Source organism: Perna viridis, chromosome 7 (assembly GCF_037379345.1).
Source record: "Perna viridis isolate PV_CMFRI_1.1 ecotype Kerala chromosome 7, ASM3737934v1, whole genome shotgun sequence".
NCBI lineage: Eukaryota > Metazoa > Mollusca > Bivalvia > Mytilida > Mytilidae > Perna > Perna viridis.
Window position 1 is genome coordinate 11,933,389 of NC_142451.1, and position 20,636 is coordinate 11,954,024.

At 33.7% G+C, this 20,636-nt stretch overlaps 1 protein-coding gene and 1 long non-coding RNA gene across 3 annotated transcripts; both read left to right on the forward strand.

Annotated features, from left to right (window-relative positions):
- The first annotated feature begins 1,809 nt into the window (after nt 1-1,809).
- LOC148611350 (interferon-induced, double-stranded RNA-activated protein kinase-like) lies at nt 1,810-19,454 on the forward strand. Of its 2 annotated transcripts, none has more exons than XM_088591807.1 (6): nt 1,810-1,907; nt 3,424-3,552; nt 7,765-8,940; nt 9,877-9,942; nt 12,952-13,013; nt 17,828-19,454. In XM_088591807.1, exons 3-6 carry the CDS (start codon nt 7,779-7,781, stop codon nt 18,134-18,136), a joined length of 1,599 nt encoding a protein of 532 aa, XP_088447933.1. In that variant the 5' UTR covers nt 1,810-1,907; nt 3,424-3,552; nt 7,765-7,778; the 3' UTR covers nt 18,137-19,454. The 2 variants fall into 2 exon arrangements, with proteins under 2 accessions (XP_088447933.1, XP_088447932.1); XM_088591806.1 differs by lacking the exon at nt 1,810-1,907 and adding an exon at nt 2,024-2,052.
- On the forward strand, nt 3,559-6,557 carry LOC148611351 (uncharacterized). The gene is made up of 2 exons (XR_015924112.1): nt 3,559-5,470; nt 5,884-6,557. It is a non-coding gene; the product is annotated as an uncharacterized LOC148611351 (long non-coding RNA).
- Nucleotides 19,455-20,636: the final 1,182 nt, after the last annotated feature.

Below are 20,636 nucleotides of genomic sequence, written 5' to 3' on the forward strand. Positions count from 1 at the left end.
CCAATTGAAACGACTTAACGCATCAGCAATATTGTTCAATTTCCCCGGTATGTATTGGGCCTTAATCAAAATACTTTAAAGTCACAAGGACTAGTTTCCTTATCAATGTCATCACACTTTTTGACTTCGATGACTTTTTGTTAAGAATAGCAACTACGGCTTGATTAACGATGTGGAAAAGCACTTTTTCTTTGACAAAATGCAACCCCACAACTGCACCGCTAATACAACTGGGAAAAGTTCTGAAAATGTTATGTCAGACAATAAACCCCTCGATTGCCAGTGAGAAGGCCAACTCCCATGGGCCCACTTTCCGGAAAAATAAATGCCAAAACCTGAACTACCTGCGCTATCTGCATAAAGCTCCAATGAGTCGCTAGATGACCAAAATTTGTCCAAAATTACAGATTTACCATTATAGCTAGCTAAACATTTAGCCACATTTTTAAATCTTTTTGATGGTCTTTGTAACAGGCACTTTGTGCCAAGATTGCTTGATGTTGCAGGTTGCGTCAATCAAACGCCGACAAAAAGCTCTATCTGGAACCACGACCTGACAAGCAAAATTCAGTAAACCAATAATGGACTGAATATCTCTCAAACAAACCTTTTTACAACCTAATAAAATTGTAACTCGTTGGGCGAGTTCTAATAACTTTTCTTTAGGCAACCTGAGCCCCATTAATCGATGACAACCCTTTGTATTGACTACTTCAGGTTTATGGACAAACAGAGGCCAAAAATTGGAAAAAAAAGTATCATTTTATTACACGAATGATCCTTCAGGGGGCTCCTGACCCCCCCCCCCCCCACTCGTGACTGTAACACACTTTATTTGGCTTCAGTAGCCTTGACGGTCTTCAGGCTGTAAGATGAATGTGCTTTGGTTCCTAATTTGTTCCCCTTGAACCCCACAGGTAGCAAATAATGACCAGAAATGGACAAAAATTGCCATTTTCGAGTGACAGACCCATTTTCACGCGTTGGCTTACCGACCCTCCACCAGTTCCTCACCCCATCATCACCCATCTTTAATTTGTATATAACAATCAGCATCAGTACCATTGTGCAACTAGTTTGCATAAGTTTGTAAAATATCGAAATCTAGACTTTCTTTCAGAAATGCGCAGCACGACAAGGGTTAATTGTAAATTCCTAAAAGATTTTTACGGTGTCGGTATGCTGTGAATGAAAACTTCGTTTGACATTTAGAAGAGTTTTCCGTAGGGTTAGGGGTAATATTTACAACTTTCTTGGAAATATTTTACATGAACGTTATTTGTCGTGGATCTATAATGTAGAAAATTAAATTATCTATCGAATGATATCAAAGAGACGTTTTGGTCGAGCAATAGCTTGTAGAGTCGAATTTATGCGACTTTTTATTGATAATTTAATCGAAAATCCCATTTTGGCCATTTTTCATTAATTCTACATAAAAACGCAACGAGTCATAAAAAAACACCAGAGGTATTAATTGTGATTGTACTAAACAGAAAATATCAAATAAGCCGTTTTTATTGAAGGATATTTTTAAAAATACTCTGTAGTCATATTCAAATATCAAGAATACACACAGGCGGGGATCATAGGACAGGCGTGTCGGACGTACGCCCCCCCTTTTTCACTAAAATTGAAGAAAAAAAATTTTACCCACAAAATTTTCTTTAATTCTATTTACGCCCCCGCCCCCCACCCCTAACCTGATATCCTGTATCCGTCCCTGACACACATTCAATGACAGTGTAATGTGTATAAATACGTGTTATTTCCCTCTTGCGGTGCCCCTGCACATTTAATTTTCACTTCAGACGAGTTCAGTGGATTTCTAAAAAGTGGGAGGCGGTTTACTCATCTAAAATTATAGTCCTATATTCATATTTAGTTATTTGCAGATACTTTCTAAGGTAGATATAATAGATTAATTAACCGAAGATTTTGTAATTTAAGCAGTCATTTGATATGTTTTCCTTAAAAAAATGCTGTATATTTTATAAACATATCAAAAACGTGCGCATCCTTCAAGATAGAGTGATATGAACGCAGCCATCGGTAAGATTTCATTAAGCTCTGTTTTTTTCGATACAAACACTGTTTCCTGCGTTTATAGTCGACATGAATGGCATTAAAAATCATGATTGTTTACTCATCTCATCTATTGTAAAATATAGGATAAATGACAAGTAATTTCGTAAAATCAGAGACATTTTGTAATACAGGTCTACAGACAAAATCGTCACAAAAAAAAACATGCATGTCAGATGATTTTTATAGACGATAGTAATATTGTCCTTATTATCTGTGTATGTTCATATATATACTAGTATACATGTATTGGATATTAGTCCAGAAACTTATTTTCTCTGTTGTGAAATACTGCTTTTATACAAAAAAGTTCTAAAAATAACGGTACGGTATGACGTAATTTTCTAGAACTTCTTTGTATCAATGCAATATGAACATGGCGCAGAATATAAAATACAAATACAAATCGAATATTTATTCGTTCAAACACATTTGCAATAAATGGTTAAGACGCAATACACAAATCTAAACATACAAAAAATGACAGTTCTAATAACCATATTGAAAATCTGGAGCAGAGGTTCCTTAAACTAATACTTTATTTAATTGACAAGTACTGTACATTCAATTGAGGCGTTCAGAATAATCAGTTACTGTTTAATAATACACGGGTTCTGTTTTATTGCTTCAATCATGTATGTCATATTTGTCATTGTCCCTTGTGGGTCCTTAATTGGAAGTGAAGACTTCTACAGGTAAATTTAGATAAATTTTGTAAGGCCATCCAGGAAAGTTTCCACTAATTAATACCACCTTGATAGTACATTATACATGCAATTTTCACAATTAAACAGTAGTCCAAGGCCAAAGGCGTGTAAAATGGAGGTGGGCCTGTAAAATTGACTGCTTCAGGTGAGCAGTCACTATATAACAATTTTTGAAAAACCGTGTTTCAGGCCTGTGAACTGGAAAGTTAGAAGTGAAGACTGTATATGTACATCTATTTACAGTAGTATCTTACTGTAGAACAGTCTAATTTATAAACCTTTGTTTCAGATTTCTAATCTTGGACTATATATGGATTAAACTATGATAATATTTGCAATTCTGTTATTTTCTTCGTCTGAATATAGCTGAAATATTGCTGCTCGGATGTTAAACCCCAACAATCAATCAATCAATCTGTTATTTTCTAGATGGATATTGTTCATTTTATTTCTTGTCATATTAGATTTTCTGGATGTTGATCCAATCGGGCTGCTCCATTATTATTCATGATTTAATAGAATCCTATTCTGGCTTCTCAAAGCAGTGTACCTGTAGTTCAGAAGAACTTTGTATTTAATCATTTTAGATTTTTTTGAAGTATTTTACTTATTATTAACATTATGTTTTCAGAAGAATCGATTTATGTAAGACAAGAATCTACAGAAGAAAGAACTCCAAGCTCCACCATTGCTGACAGGCCATCCCTGTCACCTCGGGTGGAGCTTGGAGGAACTTTTTTGTCCCAAGACTCTAATAGCGGTAAGATTTCCTTAACTAGTAGTTTAGTCATTTTTTTTATTTAATAAAATTGCAATAGTATTTTTATACAATGCTATTGTACTTGTTGTCTTCCATAGACATTTTGTGTTTAGACAATAACTGATGTATAAGTGTATAGATCTCTTTGACTTTATACCACACATTGCCATACTGCTAAAGGAAGGATGGAAGGATTGGATTGATTTTTTGAGTTTTGATTTCATCTGTTTAGGAATTAGGGGTCGAAAACAACCATTTTCATTATACATTTGTACAGAAAATAACTTGACAACAAGTGATTGGACCACAACAAAAAACATGTTCATGGTACATGTATCTGGGCATTACTTTGACTACAGGTGAATTGATTTCTTTAAAATTTTGACACAAGGTGCTATCCCACAAAAGGCTGACATGGATTAATTTTAGGGGGTTGTGACTTGAACAATTTAGGAATAGGACTGAATTATGTCATTGTCAATAACTTTACAGTAAGTGATTGGACATATTTGACATTGTACCAAAAGGTGTCAAACCTCCAGAAGAAACATGTCACTTACAATCACTAATTAAAGTCCTTTGGACTTATATTACTTTGTGAATTAATTTATCTAGTTTATTTACCATTATTAGGGCCTGATCAAGCATTAAATGACTTTCATTAACTTGTGTTAGTGCAACTCCTACATTGCTTGTAAATTGCTCAGTGGAAAAAAGGCTATTATTATATCCCAGCTCCAAAGGAGAATGGGAGCTATACTGTTTTGCTTTGTCCATATGTCCATAACAATTTTTTCCAATCACACTTTTCTGAGCAACTATTCAAGATTATTATTATACTATATAGTTTCTAATTTTCGCGAGGTTCTAATTTTCGCTATACTCGCGAGGTTCGGGGAATTGCGAAAATAAAAGATCGCCAAATTTGAGTCCTGCTATTTCCCATAGACCGAATCTTTCATCTACCCCCGGTATCTGGTGTCTCAATTTCGTAAATTATAACTTCAGGGCTTTTGGACAAGTGAACACTTTAAACTATCTCATACATGTAGTACTCTGTAATATCAGAAATTTTTGTGGTTTGAACAGTCAACATGTCCTTGTTGAAATTTTTGACAAAAGACAAAGAAAAGAATCCAATTCCTGATGGACCACAATTCAATCAAACTAGGGAGCTGTTTGAAAGTGCCAAGTCTCCAACGCCATCTAAAAGAGGATCATATAAAACATATTCTCCGAAACAGAGATTTGATGTTGGGAAATATGCTGCCGAAAATGGCAATTCTAGAGCTGTGGCAAAGTTTAGTCCGCTTTTAGAAAAAAAGTTGAGTGAGAGCACTGTGAGGGGATTCAAAGCTCAATATCTTAAAGAAACAAAATCGGCTTAACGGAAACTCATAGATTCTGAAAGTTCTTCAAATGACTGTGAAATATGAGAACTTGTACCACGAAAAAGGTGTAGAAAACTTTTACTTGGCGACGAGTTGGACAATGAAGTTCAGTTATTGATGACAGCAATTCGTGATTTGGGTGGAGTTATTAACACAGCAATTGTTCGTGCAGCTGCCACTGGACTAGTCATTTCACATGACTAAAAATGTTACTTGAAAATGGTGATAGTATTGAACTGACCAAGACATGGGCCAAATAAATATTAAATCGAATGGGAATGGTGAAATGTAAGGGCACTATGTTGAAGAAAACTCTTCTCGTTGAAAATTTTGAGGAAGAAAAGTCAAAATATTTGAAAAACATTCAGAATAAAATGAAAATAAAAAACATTCCTCCAGAATTGGTGATCTGTTGGGATCAGACTGGTCTTCACATTGTTCCAGTGAGCTAGTGGACTATGGAAGTAGAGGGGTCGAAAAGAGTTGAGACAACAGGCATACTATAGATGATAAAAGGCAAATTACAGGTACTTGATATTTATAAAAATCCCATATTAAAGCAAATGTTTATTGTCATAACATTATTATAACCATGTTTGTGACACATTTCCTACTATCCGTAATTGCTGTTCAAACAAACAAACGAACATTTATTTTTGTAAAGTACATGTGCCCTCTGAGAGCAGAATCAATCACATATAATCAAAGAAAAGAAAAAAGAAACAAAATGTCAATAAATTCTCTGATCCTTACATGAATAGGTCGTAAAATCAATGAACCGTAATTATAATCCCCTTGATGATTCCCGATATGTAGGACAAATTGTAAATTTTGACTACAGGTATTTAATCTATAACCTTAATTAACCCGATAATATTATGAAAATTTTGAATTGGTTTTGATTGACACAAATTGAAAAAAATTGAACTTGACTTTTCAGCTACATTCCCTGTAACACTTTTGGGACACTTTCTTCCCCCACAACTGATTTATGATGGAAAAACTGACCTTTGTCATCTGAAGTACAAGCACCCAGAATCCTATGACATTACCCATTTCGAAAATCACTGGGCAAACAAGGACACCATGATTCAGTACATAAAGAACATTATCCGTCCATATGTAGACAGTGTCAGACGACCTTGATTTACTGTTAGCCCAGAAAGCGCTTGTTGTATTTGACTGTTTCTGAGGACAAATCACGGAAAAGTTTTTGTCAACTCTCGAGAGTAACCACTTGGTCTATGCTACAGTACTTCCGAATTGCACAGACAAGTTGCAACCTGTGGACCTTTCAGTGAACTAGTGTGCTAAGGACTTCCTTAAAAATGAATTCCAAACTTGGTATGCAAATGAGATTGCGGCCAAAGTTGGTCAAGATTTGGAGAACATTAGCAGTGTGAAAGTGGATTTGTCACTCACCAACATGAAACCCCTTGGAGCTAAATGGATTGTCAAGTTGTAGGACTATTTATCCACTAAGCCTGACATCATCAGAAATAGATTTAGTGCTGCCGGAATAGAGGGTTAACTTTCTAATGGAGATTTCATTTGTGCATTTTAACGTGTTAGTGCTACAATGTAGTTCTGATGAATAAATTTGACATGATTTAATACTATGTTTTCATTAATTTATAACTATTTTACGACTAATTTATTAAGAAGAAAACAAATACAGTGTACAAATACAAAATGCATGCATGCAAAATACGGATATTCTATCATATCCGTTCCACAGTTGATTAAAAAATTATAAAACTTTGGGGTTTCACGCAATTTATTTCCAACTAATTATGAACACACAAAAATTTAAGATTGTGGAAAATTAATACCCTCAATATCGTGAAATTTGCCAACCGTGAAAATTACCTGCTATACGGTACTCCCCTTAAGAGGAGAGGGATATACTGTTTTATCCTTGTCTTGCACTTTTCTGAGAATCTCTCCTCAGTGGCTTGAAATTTTGACACGTTCTTCCTGTAGGTATGTCATGTGGTGGGATCTATTTTGACTATATTTTTGAAAGTTGAAATTTTTGTCACACTTTTCTCTGCAATATCTTGTCACGGTGGCTTTAATTTTAAACACATTCTTCATGTACAGGACAGAAAGAGACATATTGTGACTGAACACCACCATAGTGTTGTATCACTGATAGAGTAGTTGAAGATTCTCAATTCTGTTTGTATACATTTGTAAGAGATTTTTTGTTGCTAATTCTTTTGTATTGTGAGTGGTAAAGTCTACTAGTTTAAATGCAGAAAAAATATAAAAAACATTTTCTGCCACTTTTAAAGTAGTACACCACCATTTCAGTGATCCAACATGGTATGTCTCTTTCTGTACTTACCGTACTGTTTACTGAGGACTAAAAGTTTATGTTCCTTATATTATGATTGGAAGTTGGGGAACACTTGTGAGTCAATGCTCACAGATTTCTTGTTTTTGTTTTTGTTTTTGGTTTTTGTTTTTGCCTTAATTATCATATGTAGATAAGATGTGAATAAATGAAAATAATTTATATCAGGTCACTGAGAGATTGTCCAAATTTAAAGGGATCCTGGGGCAGGTCTGTTATTAAGAGGCGGTACCAGGTACTTTTACCCTTCTAAACTGATGAAAGGTACCGCCAGAATTTTAAAATTTCAAACATTTTTATTAAGCAAAATGATGAAAAGTATCTCCTACAAAACCAAAGGTTTTTGCACTGCAAAAAATTAATGAAACCCCTGCTGAGGTATTCATTTTTGTGAGCTATTTTACAGTATTTCAAGTTACTGGTACTTTATATATTTCATCTAATCAAATAAAATGTTTTTAGATATACCGATACTTATGCACACTCCTGTAGATGAGTGCAGTGGAAACGACTCATTAGACAGCAATGAAGACCTTCCAAGTTTGGATATGATTCAGTGCTCTAGGCTTGGAAAGCAGTTTAAAAATATCAAGGAGCTTGATAGCGGAGGATTTGGAACTGTTTACACTGGGACACATGTTATTGATAGCACAACGTATGCCTTAAAAATGGTTGATGCTTCTGAAGAAAATGTCGTGCAGGAGGCAGTTTGCATGAGTAATCTTTCCCATACTAATGTAGTTAGGTATCACAACTCTGAAATTATTGAATTTCTATGTGGAGACTGCAATGAGAGTTACAACAACAGCAATAACATTGAAGATGATAATGATGATCTCAACATTCTCAATGAGAGTTACAACAACAGCAATAACAAAGGAGATGATGAAGAAGAAGAAGAAGATGATGATGATGATGATGGCATTATTTTTGGAGATGGAACCCAAACCCCAGGAAACTCTTCAAACGAGGATGAAAATCTTTTTCAACACTCAGCTCAATCTTTTGATACCAACTCATCATCTGTTTCCCAAAATCAACCAGTAAAGAAGGTTTTGGTAATACATATGGAATTATGTGGAGGTACACTTGGGGAATGGTTAGATCAGAAAAAGATTACCGATGATTTAATGCTGAAATTTTCTTTTGATATCATAGAAGGTCTCCTTTTTATTCATGATGAAGGTTACATGCACAGAGACTTAAAGCCAAAAAACATCTTCATAGATAATAAGCATGGTCTGGTAGCTAAAATAGGAGATTTTGGAAGTTCAAGAAAGGCTTTGCAGTCAGTCAGTCAAAGTGGAGACCATTCAAATGCAACAAGTAAAATGACCAACTACATTGGTACCCTGCCATACTGTGCTCCTGAGCTTTCCACTGGAATATATGATAAACGTGTAGACTTGTACAGCTTCGGCTTCATTCTTTTTGAAATCTGGTACAAGAGATTGCATGGTAAAACAGTTAGAGAGAAAAGCGATACATTTAATCAAATTAGATCTAAAGATGTAATGTTGCCTGAAGATTTCCAAGGGCCAGTCAGACATATTGTCAGCTCACTACTGCAGCACAACGCAGAAGATAGAATGGAACTTCAAAATATCAGGAAAAAACTACTAAATGGTCTCAGTAATGGTAAATTGGGCCTTTTAAAGTTAGTTTCTTGGTTCTCAGACCAATTAGGCAAAACTGAATGAAGATCCATTATGTGCATGTTCCTTTTTTTACTTTTTTTAACTTTTTTTAATGTCCCAAATTGTGGTCTATTTTTATCTTGTAATTTACATTATTGATGTTCCAGCATATGAAATATTGAATTGATAGAAATGGTCTCCCCTGTAGTCACTGATGGAGTTGAGTCACAGTGTCTGCATCCAAACTCTACACAGTGGAGATGATAGGTGTTGAGTCACAGTGTCTTCACTCATCACAGTGAAGTCACTATTTTATTATATATATATAGTTTAATTCTTCTGCCTACATACTGATTCTTTCCAGCCAAAATATGTTTGTGCAAAAAATATTCATCACTCACTGTATACTGTGCATGACTCCTAGGTGGAAATGTACTTGCAAATATAATCAAGGGAACCAAGGTTATAGCAGTAATCAAAAGAATGTAATCCAGGGACAAAGACCAGACATGGAAAACAGACATACACAACAAAGAACATAAAGTAACGAAAATCATACATACAAAGTAACAAAAGCAAATGAGCAACTCGGACTTCACTAAAAACTGGGAGCATGGACCAGGTGCACCGGTAGGGTAAGCGTCCTTTGCTTTTCTAGAAACACCTGCCGAGTTGCTCATAAAAAGTCAAGTCCGGGGTAGACAAACAAGGAAAGGAAAACTATGACCCATTGAATAAATCAGTTTTCATGGTGCAGATGGATACACCATAACGATCGACGAGTTCATGATGAGGACCATAAAACTTCTGTAGTGATGACTTTAATCTTGTAGCAACATAACCCTTTTTCAGAAACCTAATTGTTATAGTTCTAGGGCAATACAAAAAGTCTGCGTAGTTTCGGCGAGCAAATGTATTAATGTATGTTATTTAATAGGTGCAGAATTTCCAGAGGCAGTTGGTGATGCAAGATATTCAAGGAAAGTGCTTCATAACTTAGTAGGTAGGTTGCTCAAGAAATTTGATTTGTGATGTGCAAGATGTGTATGTGCCTATACAGTGATTTTCCAACCCTTATTTTAGGTCCGTATTTCCACCCCATTCCCAATGAGAAAAAGGCTCTAAAAATCCCAATAGCTGGTTGTAAAATTCCCAATTGTCAATAGATGTCCGGCAGCTCGAGATTGCAATCATGTTGGTTTTTTTCTTCCGTATCATACTTTGTTTATTTACGTCTGGATCGTCTTTCCGGTGTTTCGTTAGTTTTCCTTATACTATCAATACCATTATGATTGCATTGCAATCTATTCGATTCTGTGTCATCGTTGCTCTTGAAGGGAACTTAAAAAAGTTAAACAGACAAGCCGAAAAATTACCCATACAATACTTCAATAGAATATTTCTGACTGGGCAATTCAATTGCTGGTGCGACGATGTCTCATAATTCCAAGTTCTATTAAAAAAAAGAAAAAAACTGAGCTCAGCTGATAGTGCTAAATATCAGAAATTAGATTCATTTGGCTTAAAAAAATCAGCATGAAAGAAAACTTAAATTTTAATATACTATTAAATGATTCAAATGACAAATGTTTTATTAATGTTTGAAACTAATGAAAAAGGAAAACAATATGCATTATTAAGATGATTTTTTTATGAGAGATGCACATGTACAAACTTTTCTTCAGTCTCTGTTGTATCCAAATTGTCTTCCAAAGGAGATCTGCACTCTTCAATAATGAGGGAATTATAGTGTTTCTCATTTATTGATCATTTCCCAAATTAGCGATTTTACACACTTTTTTTCCAATTGCATCAGCCCCGGTCCCCTTCCCAAAAACAGTAGGAAAATCACTGCTGTACTGTTTTTGCTTGATACTGACATGATAAAATCTTTTCATTATTTTTACTGTTATTACCCTAACTTTGAGTGTGATAGACTTCACATGTGTTCTTAACAATTTAAGTTTAAACTATTATTTTGTTTATATTTTTAGTTTTTTTTTCTACTATATTTAAGCAGAACAGGGATTTAAAACTAAGGGTGGAAATTTAAAAATTTGTCAAGTGTTTTTACATACTTTTAAGAGTGAAAGGTCTATGACATTTTGCATCCTAAATGAAAGGTCCACCAGAAGAAAATGGAAGGTTATCAATAAGAGTAATATTATGTAGTGTGTATGGTAGGTCCAGGACCTGCTTTAATGAAATTCCAATGGGCCTGCATCAGAAACCTCAGATCAGCCCATATTTGAACCCCCATCTGTGAATAAAAATTTCGTTTAAGTACACCTCCATTTTAAACTTGATTGATTTTATTTGTGGGGGGTGGGGGTGTTTGATCTGTCGGGATCAAAATACCTTATGTCACTGGTTTATGTCTGGAACTTCCCTATTATTTCTGAACTTTACACAAAAATATAGTCCATATGTAAGTCCTTTTATATCATTCAATATCTCTTTTATAACCAGTAAATATGTTTTTGATAATTGTTTAGCTCAATTTCTGCAAAATAAAATTAAGATCTAGTCTTCAAATCAACTGAATATTTGACCTTGAAAGTTGTTTATTATAAAATTGCATTTAGGGAACTTAGTTCTTACAGTGATATGTTAAGCATGTCCCATTTAAACACTTATCAGTCAAACTCTTCATCTTATTATTAATATCTTGTAAGTGTGGTGATTTTATCCAAGTAAAATTGGTGGGACAATTCTAATTGATAAAAAGTTTCCAGTTTAGAAAAATCTTTGTTCATCAAGAAAATTATTTACTTAAGCTGAAATTGGTTTTATTTGAGTAATTAAAGTGTACGATAAATGCATTTGAGATATTTTTTGAATATTAATCTAAATAAACTTTTGGACAGGGTTAAAAATTTGGAAAAAGGTGAAATCGAACAAAATTTGTAAATGTGTGTGAAAAGTTGGATACTGTTTTAACTATTGATTACAGTTTAAATTCAGAAATGATAAATAAAGGTTAACATTCAAATTCTACATTTCAAAGGTGAAAAAACAGTTCTAAATAATATAGGAAGCACAAATATATGATTACAGCCTTATTTCACATCTTTGAAAGTTTGTCCACGCTTCAATATTCACTAGAATCAAAAACCTCCACTGCTAACAGCATTTTGATGAATTCTTACATTACCTGATTGGAAATAGGCATACACATGCATACTGTAAAACTTCAAGCAATAGATATGGTTTCATACATTTGAAGTGTAAAAAAATTAGTCTTGTAATGGTATGACTGTTCTCTGTAGACGTTTTGGTGTCCAGACAGTAGTGTATGGATATCTTTGAAATTGTACTACTAGGTACCAAAATACAACAAAAGGAAGGTAGTGGCTTAAACCATTTAGGAATAAGGGATCAGACTTATTTGCATTTTCCAAATATCCGAATAAACACTTGCATGAAAGTGAATGTATGACTGGGATTGACTGGGGATTGTGACTTAAACCATTCAAGAATTTAGTGCCAAAAAAGGGACCGGAAACCAGTGCTTTCATGATGTTTTGAGAGTAACTTAAGTAAGAGAAAATGGATCTGTTTGAAAGAATAGTCAAGGGAACTAAGATCCTAGTGGAAATCAAAAGAATCTAATTGTGCCAAAAGGTGCCATTCCACAAAAAGAATCTGAGACTGACTAGATCCATTTAAGAATTGCAGTATAAAAGAGGCAACTTTGCTTTTGGTAAAATGCTTTACCTGTGTTGAGCATTGAATCATTATCCAAATTCATAGTTGAAGCAAGCTTGTATGGTGTTACCATACTTGCCCAAACTGACCAGGGTTTTGCCTCTGTACTTGTGTTTTATTTGCATTTTATTAAATAAGTAATTTGTCCCAGAGTTAAGAGAATCTTGTTAATCCATGTCAGACCCTTCAGCCAGGCCTTTTGGTGAGAAGTTTTAATTTCAATTCCACTGCGAGCTATTTAAAACAAGAGTTCATTCATACATTTTATATGAAAAAGTAATATTTGTGTATCAATTCATTTCAGGCATTGCACGAGTACAACCCATTGAAGAAAACCAGGTATATACACAAGATCAAAAATTCAAGGTAAAGGTTTATATGAGACTGCAAACAATTTGTGATGATAAATTGATATGGTGGTGTTGTCATTATTATCGATGTCATAGTTGTCCATAGAAACTTGGTTTTTATGCAGTAACTTAGTTGTTATTGCAGGGCATAATCTAGGCGCCGAAATGGAGATGTAAGTCGCCAAGAATTTTTTAATATAGTTAAAAGTCGCCAGCTCGTGTTCTTTTAACAGAAGTGAAGTCGCTGTGAAATTTGACCAGAGAGAGATAACTCTAGCCCTTCCAGGTAATAAACAACCAAAATGGCGGCAATTTTTGTAACGAAGAGAAAACTTGAATTGGAAGAAGTTCACTTAATTTTCATCAGTTCCAAGCAATCCAGGGAATATTTCACCCATTCTATCAACTTGGATAATGGATAAAATCACCAGTACTCATTTGAGTGAAACATAAGATTTCAAAATCAAAGGAAAACAATCACACAAGGTAAGCTACATGTATATTTTGTGTTCCTTGATTAAATATGTAATTTGATGACAACAAGTAATTTATTTACTCAATGAGAGACTCTTACAGTGATTTAAATGGACATTAACAGAAATTAATAATTGGTAGGTTCAGCTTGGATCACAGTTAAATGTATGTGTACGAGTGCACATGGGTCTGAAGTGACACTTTGTTTTGATAAGGCCGAAATAATGATAATTAAGCTAACTGTTATCACTTATAAAAAAAATCTGGGAAATTTATAAAATAATTGACTACCGTTATGCCATATTTTGATGCAGTCATTCATTTATCAATCTAAATTATAACTATCAATTATTTGAAAATAATCCCACTTAACAATGTACATGTACATGTAAACATACATGTACATGCATGTCTGTACAGGTTGATTTGTGCTTTGTGTCAATTACAATACAATTGTACTAATGGTAATGTCAGAACAGAGGTAATTTTTCTTTTTCAGGGAGAGACCACATGAAGATGCAGACCATTCTTAGACTTTTAGAACATGTTATTATAAGAAACAAGTTCTCAATGACAATCTGATCACTTACTATTTTCAATTAAAGTTACTTATTATACATGAACTTATTCATTTGCAAGTATAGAAAATGGAATTACAGTATTAAACTTATCTTTTTTGTTTATTATCTATTAGAATACATGTCTTTGAGATACAGCTTCATATCAGTGCGATAAAATATTCTAGCGGTGGAGTATGATTTCTTCCCATTCCAGACTCACTTCTCCCTATCACTTCTGGAAGGGAGAAGTCACTTCTCCCATGGCCATTCACTGAATCCTAGATTATGCCCTGTTATTGACTAATTATAATGAAATTTGATATCATTATACTAACCACTAATGGAAGGTTCCTATATCAGTGTAGTAACCACTAACTGAAGGTTCCTCTATCAGTGTACTAACCACTAATGGAAGGTTCCTATATCATTGTACTAACCACTAACAGAAGGTTCCTATATCAGTGTACTAACCACTAATGGAAGGTTCCTATATCAGTGTAGTAACCACTAACTGAAGGTTCCTCTATCAGTGTACTAACCACTAATGGAAGGTTCCTATATCATTGTACTAACCACTAACAGAAGGTTCCTATATCAGTGTACTAACCACTAACGGAAGGTTCCTCTATCAGTGTACTAACCACTGACGGAAGGTTACTATATCCTAAATTATGCCCTGTTATTGACTAATTATTATGAAATTTGATATCATTATACTAACCACTAATGGTAGGTTCCTATATCATTATACTAACCACTAACGGAAGGTTCCTTTATCAGTGTACTAACCACTAACAGAAGGTTCCTATATCATTGTACTAACCACTGACAGAAGGTTCCTATATCACTGTGTCCGTCTGTCCGTCATCCACACTTCAGACAATTACTCAAAAACACTTTCACCAACTTTAATGAAACTTTGGTGAATTGTTCATATCTATTGACGTAAGCTCCCTTTTGATGTTTATAATTTCAGATTTTTCGTTTCTGTGTTGTGAATTTTTTTCCTTAAAAAAAATCAGGGATTTTCAAGTTTTTGCTCAATAACTCAAAAACACTCTCCTCAACTTTTATGAAACTTTGGAGAATTGTTCATATCTATTGACATAAGTTACCTTTTGATTTTTATAAATTTCAGAGTTCGTGTTATGAATTTTTTTTACTTGAAAAAGGGGAGGTTTTCAAGTTTTTACACAATAACTCAAATACACTTTCCTCAACTTTTATGAAACTTTGGTGAATTGTTCATATCTATTGATATAAGCTTCCTTTCGATTTTTATAAAGTTCAGATTTTTCGTTTCTGTGTTATGAATTTTTATACTTAAAAAAGGGAGATTTTCAAGTTTTCGCACAGTTACTCAAAAACACTTACACTAAATTTTATGAAACTTTGGTGTATTGTTCATATCTATTGAAGTAAGCTCCCTTCTGGTTTGTATAAATGTCAAATTTTATATTTCCGTGTTTTACTCTTAAAAGAAGCTGGAAATGGCCAAGGAATTTTATTTGCTGAAAAATCGTTTAAAACAGACCATTTGTTATGATGATCGACTAATAAATATAAAATGGTACTTGGTAAGCTTGTCAGAAAACATTGTCTACTATACATGACAAATATGTTGTCCTACCAGCAGACAAAGCCCAAAACAACTGTTTTTGTCTGCAAAATGTTTTACATCTAATGTTTATTATCTGAGGTACACGTAGAAAATAACAGCACTGATAAGACCTATACTGCTACCACACTCTCCAAAGAAGAAATTGTGGAAAACCATAAATCTGTGCTCTTTTGGGCTCTCTACCAAGGATGATGACGGTGATTTACCGTCTATGTACTGGATTCCTTAACTCCACAAGAATCCATACAAACAACGTTACATAGCTGGATCTGCAAAATGTACCACTAAACCTCTTTCAAAACTTTTAACTTCTATACTCACAGCTGTCAAAGAGGGTTTGCAGTCCTACCACAACACTTGTTACTCCTGTGGTGGTATTAATTTAATGCGGATCCTGAAAAATTGGAAGGATCTTTTGGAGACATTCAGTTCAAGACTATTATCAGATTATAACACACTAAAACCTATGATTGTTCAACACTGTATACTTCTATTCGACATACTCAGTTAAAATCCTGACTTAAAAACATTATGCATCATTGTTTTTTCAAAAAAGATGGTACACCTAGATACAAATATATAGTTCTTGGTAGAGATTCCTCATACTTTGTAAGAAATAATTCCAAATCATCTTCCAAATATACAGAAGAAGATGTTTACAAAATGCTGAAATATTCAATCGATAACATATATGTCCAATGTGGTGGACACGTTTTTCAACAAAAGGTCGGCATTCCAGTGGGAACAAATTGTGCTCCTCTACTTGCTGACCTATTCCTTCACTCTTGTGAGGCTGACTGATTCCAAAGAAAGAATATTGTTTAGCTAGATCATTTAATCTCAGTTTCCACTATATAGATAACGCATTATCTTCAAACAATCCTAATTTTGGGGGATTTGATACATGGCATCTACCCCAAAGAACTTGAGATAAAGGATACTACAAACACTGTGAAGTCAGATTTTTTATGAGCAACTCGGTGGGTGTTTCTAGAAAAGCAGAGGATGCTTACCCTACCGGTGCACCTGGTCCATGCTCCCAGTTTTTAGTGGAGTCTGAGTAGCTCATTTACTTTTGTTACTTTGTATGTGTGATTTTAGTTGCTTTATGTTCTTTGTTGTGTATGTCTGTTTTCCATGTCTGGTCTTCAACTAAATTACATTCTTTTGATTACCACTATAACCTTGGTTCCCTTGATTACTCTTAAACAAGATAGAAATGTATGAGTGAAAAATCAAGACAACAAACTTAGTTAAACTTGAGGTAGCCTTTATTGTGCCATATTTTTTGTGCATTTTTTATTTACTTTTTTTGGGGGGGGGGAGGGGGGGTGATATTTGACAGGGCTCACAGTATTTCTAGTTGATCATTTAAATTCATTAAAAGCACAAGGGCAAGTTAAAAGGGCAACAGGCGTATCATACGCTTAAAGCACATTTCTTTATTGCTGTTTTCAGTCAATATCATGAAACTATAGTAGATAGAATGAAACTTTTGATTGATGAAGTGATCCTCATGATAAGTCCTACCAAAGTCTTTATGGAGTCAAAATTGTTGGACAACTTCTTGTAAGAGTTATTGCCCTTGAAAGGCAAAATTTTAACCAGGTTAACAATTCAGGCTCCTGGGAGCCTCTTGTTTATTTTTGGTCTGATTTTTAAAATGTTGCATGAATTTCATATTTTATGCAATATAATGTTCAAACCAGTTGTTGTGTCCATAATAAATAAATTTGCAAGTCCCTGTGCTTACATGTGTCAAAATCTAATATTGTTTCCACACTTGCCCTAACTGTTCATAGTTTGACCATGCTGTGCTTGGCGAAGCTTTTTCTTTAAAATGTCATATATATATATATATATATATATATATGTATGTATGTATGTATGTATGAATGAAACTTTATGTCTATCTATCTATTGAGAATGAGAAAGAGAGAGTGAGTGTTTTGAATGTTTTTCTAGTAATAATTCATTAGGCCAAAATGTGTTTTTCATGCAGGTCCTGAACTGTTTTTTGAGGAGTTTTTCAAAACATGAAAAACAAATGTAGCATTTTCTGTGACCTTCAGTTAAGGTGATAGCCTAAGATGGTAAATAAAAGAAAAAATTAAATTTAACTGAATTTGTTAAAGTTGCCAATAATACATAATACAATATATGTTTCCATTGTAGGGAAAACCAGAAGAAAATCTGCTGAAAATACAGATGAGAAATCTCCAATTACAAGAAGACAACTTCAAATTACAGCATGATCAGTACACCAGAAATAAGGATCAGTTTACACCTGAACAGAATAAAAAAATAAGTCAAAACTTTGAGCAGCAGAAAAGTAATTTAGTGGAACAGCGTAGGAGTATCGGAGGAGACAATGCGCAGAATGATCTTGCACCTGAGGATTCAGAAAGCCATTATACAGATATTCATATTGTGAGCAAGAAGAAAGAGGGAAGAATATTATACCATCCACAATCTACAGATTAGGCTTTATAATCATTGAACAGGGGCAGGACTGTGTTCTTTATTAAGGATTTTAACTACAAAGCTATTGGGCTGTTAAATAGGTGCTGTAACACCTGTACTTATTGCATATACCAAAATATAATCAAGGCACAAATAATCTTAAAAGTCAATTAAAAATATTCCTACACTGTAAATATATGCATGAAAAATTATTAAAAAAAAAACCAATGCACTTTCATTGAACTTTATATTTTGATCTTATTTGTGTTGAAATTTTGAGTATAATGTTCAGCAAAGAAATGCTGTTTATATTGACTTATTATCAGACATTTTATAGAAAAAAAGATTTTTCTGTCTGTCTTCGATATCAAAGAATTCTCGTGGACAATTTTAAACAAATTTTGTGTATTTTGTTTAATATTCAGACAAATTACTCACAATGTGCATGTATGAACTTGCATAAATATGAATATTAAGTATAAAAATTAAAATTGAAAAAAAAAATAAAAACATCTTCAACCATCAAAACACCCTTAGCTTGTAGTAAGTATAGAAATTAAAAAAAAACAAACACACATTTCACACCATAAATTAATTTATCTTGTACTTATTTTAATACCCACATCTTGTAAAGCTGTTTTTGGCTTGAATTCATTCTAATCTATGAGCATATTGCATTTTTTAGGCTTCTACAAAAGTTTAAAAACAATCAGAGCTGATTACCGTTTTTGGATTCTCCATACTTAAACTGCAAATTACGGTCTATAGATTGTCTAAATCTCTTGGTAGCTTTTTTAAAATCACATTAAGTTCAGAATTTTGCAGATCATTTTCACAAAATGTTGATTGCCTTAGAGTAGAATAAATAGGTCTGAAAAGTGCAGTTAAGAATATGGAGAAGTTTCTTTAAACTCTGAATCATTTTTAATGTAAAACAAAATAGTATACTGTGGAATGTGTGTTAAAAAAATTGTAAAATATTAAAAAACATTGCTATTTAAAAAAAATGTAACATGATTCTATGTGAAACAAAGGAGGCATTTTATGTTTAGGTTGTAACCAAACAAATGTAAAATTTGAGTCATTGAAGATAGATTACTTCCATAATAGAATAGAGGGGGAGAGAGATGTGCATTCGTCAGTAATTTTGATAGGGAATGCGACTTAAACCCAAGTCTAGCAAACTTGTTATGTCATTGATCAACGATACTGTGTAATAATTACGTTATCATCATTTGAACCAACTTTTCAAGTCGGTGAATTTTATTAATTTGACTCGTGGCATGAAGTAATTGTGAGTTAGTGATACCATCAGTAATAAATGTTTCACAAAAAGTAATCATGTTTTCATTGTGCCATTTTTACACAGTAAATCCCTTTGTAATGGAGTAATCTACTGATTTTCATTATAACAATTTGAAAAAAATGTGATTCTGATTTCAATACAAATCTTTGTACTATACAAAGGGATTTAAACTCTGGGTAGAAATCTGCCCTACATTCTACTAATATGTCCTACTTAATTACACCAGACCACCTGTGTGATCTTTGCCTTACATGTTAAAGTTATAGCCAAATTTGTATTGAAATCAGTATTACTCAATTTTAAATTGCTACAAATATTGTCATGCCAGTCTGTCAAGCTTTCACATTAAGAAAAATCATTTGTCAGAATTATTTAAGTGTAGGACAAGTGTGCATTTTTGAATGCTGGTACTTAATGGCATGATGGAAAGTTGACTAAGCAAGTTTTCTTATTGTGTTTTGCTTATATTGCTATTTACACTAAAATTCCTTACTCAGTAGGTGGTAGCCATTTTTAAGTTTAAAAAAATAATTTTATTACTTAAATCTTTCTACCATAAAATCTAATATCCTGATTTTTACACTGATTTCATAGTTTCTTGAAGCCAAACAGTGTTTGACATACTGCCTTAGGAATATTACTGAATATATAATATAACAAGAATGGATAATATTGTAATTATGTCGAAGAGACAACAACCCCACTGGGATGAAAAATTTCAGCTCAAGGCCACCCACGAGTCTTCAATGAAAGATGAGGAAACCTTCACACCAGAGGACAGGCTGCAGCTGATCCCAAAACAACATTATACACAGGTAAAGTGAAATAGTTACTCCTAAATACTCCAGCAACATAACTAAACTGAAAGTGAAAACGAAACTACATACAGAAGCCAGAAATTCCTGACTTGGAAGAGGCACAAAAAATGTGGCAGGGCTAAAATACTTTGGCGTGATCACAACCCTCTTTTAAATCTGGCCACTGTGGTAAAAATATTACACCTAAATACTAGTTCTAAAAGGTCGGAGTCCCTTGTAAAATCAGAAATAAAGAAACTGATTATCATCATGTCTATAGTTGCACAAATGGCTACTAGTATTTAATAAACCAATAAACCAGCACAAGACCAGCTGAAACCTACAAAAGTAATGTCCTCGTATGTATATCAATCCCAATTCTTCCCATGCAGGGTTGAGAACCATGGTACATCAAAAG

Excerpts from the sequence above, each read along its gene's own strand:
- LOC148611350 (XM_088591806.1), top strand. Across the intron at positions 9,943-12,951 it reads AGTGCTTCATAACTTAGTAG|GCATTGCACGAGTACAACCC; the intron begins GTAGGTTGCTCA and ends AATTCATTTCAG. Across the intron at positions 13,014-17,827 it reads CACAAGATCAAAAATTCAAG|GGAAAACCAGAAGAAAATCT; the intron begins GTAAAGGTTTAT and ends TTTCCATTGTAG.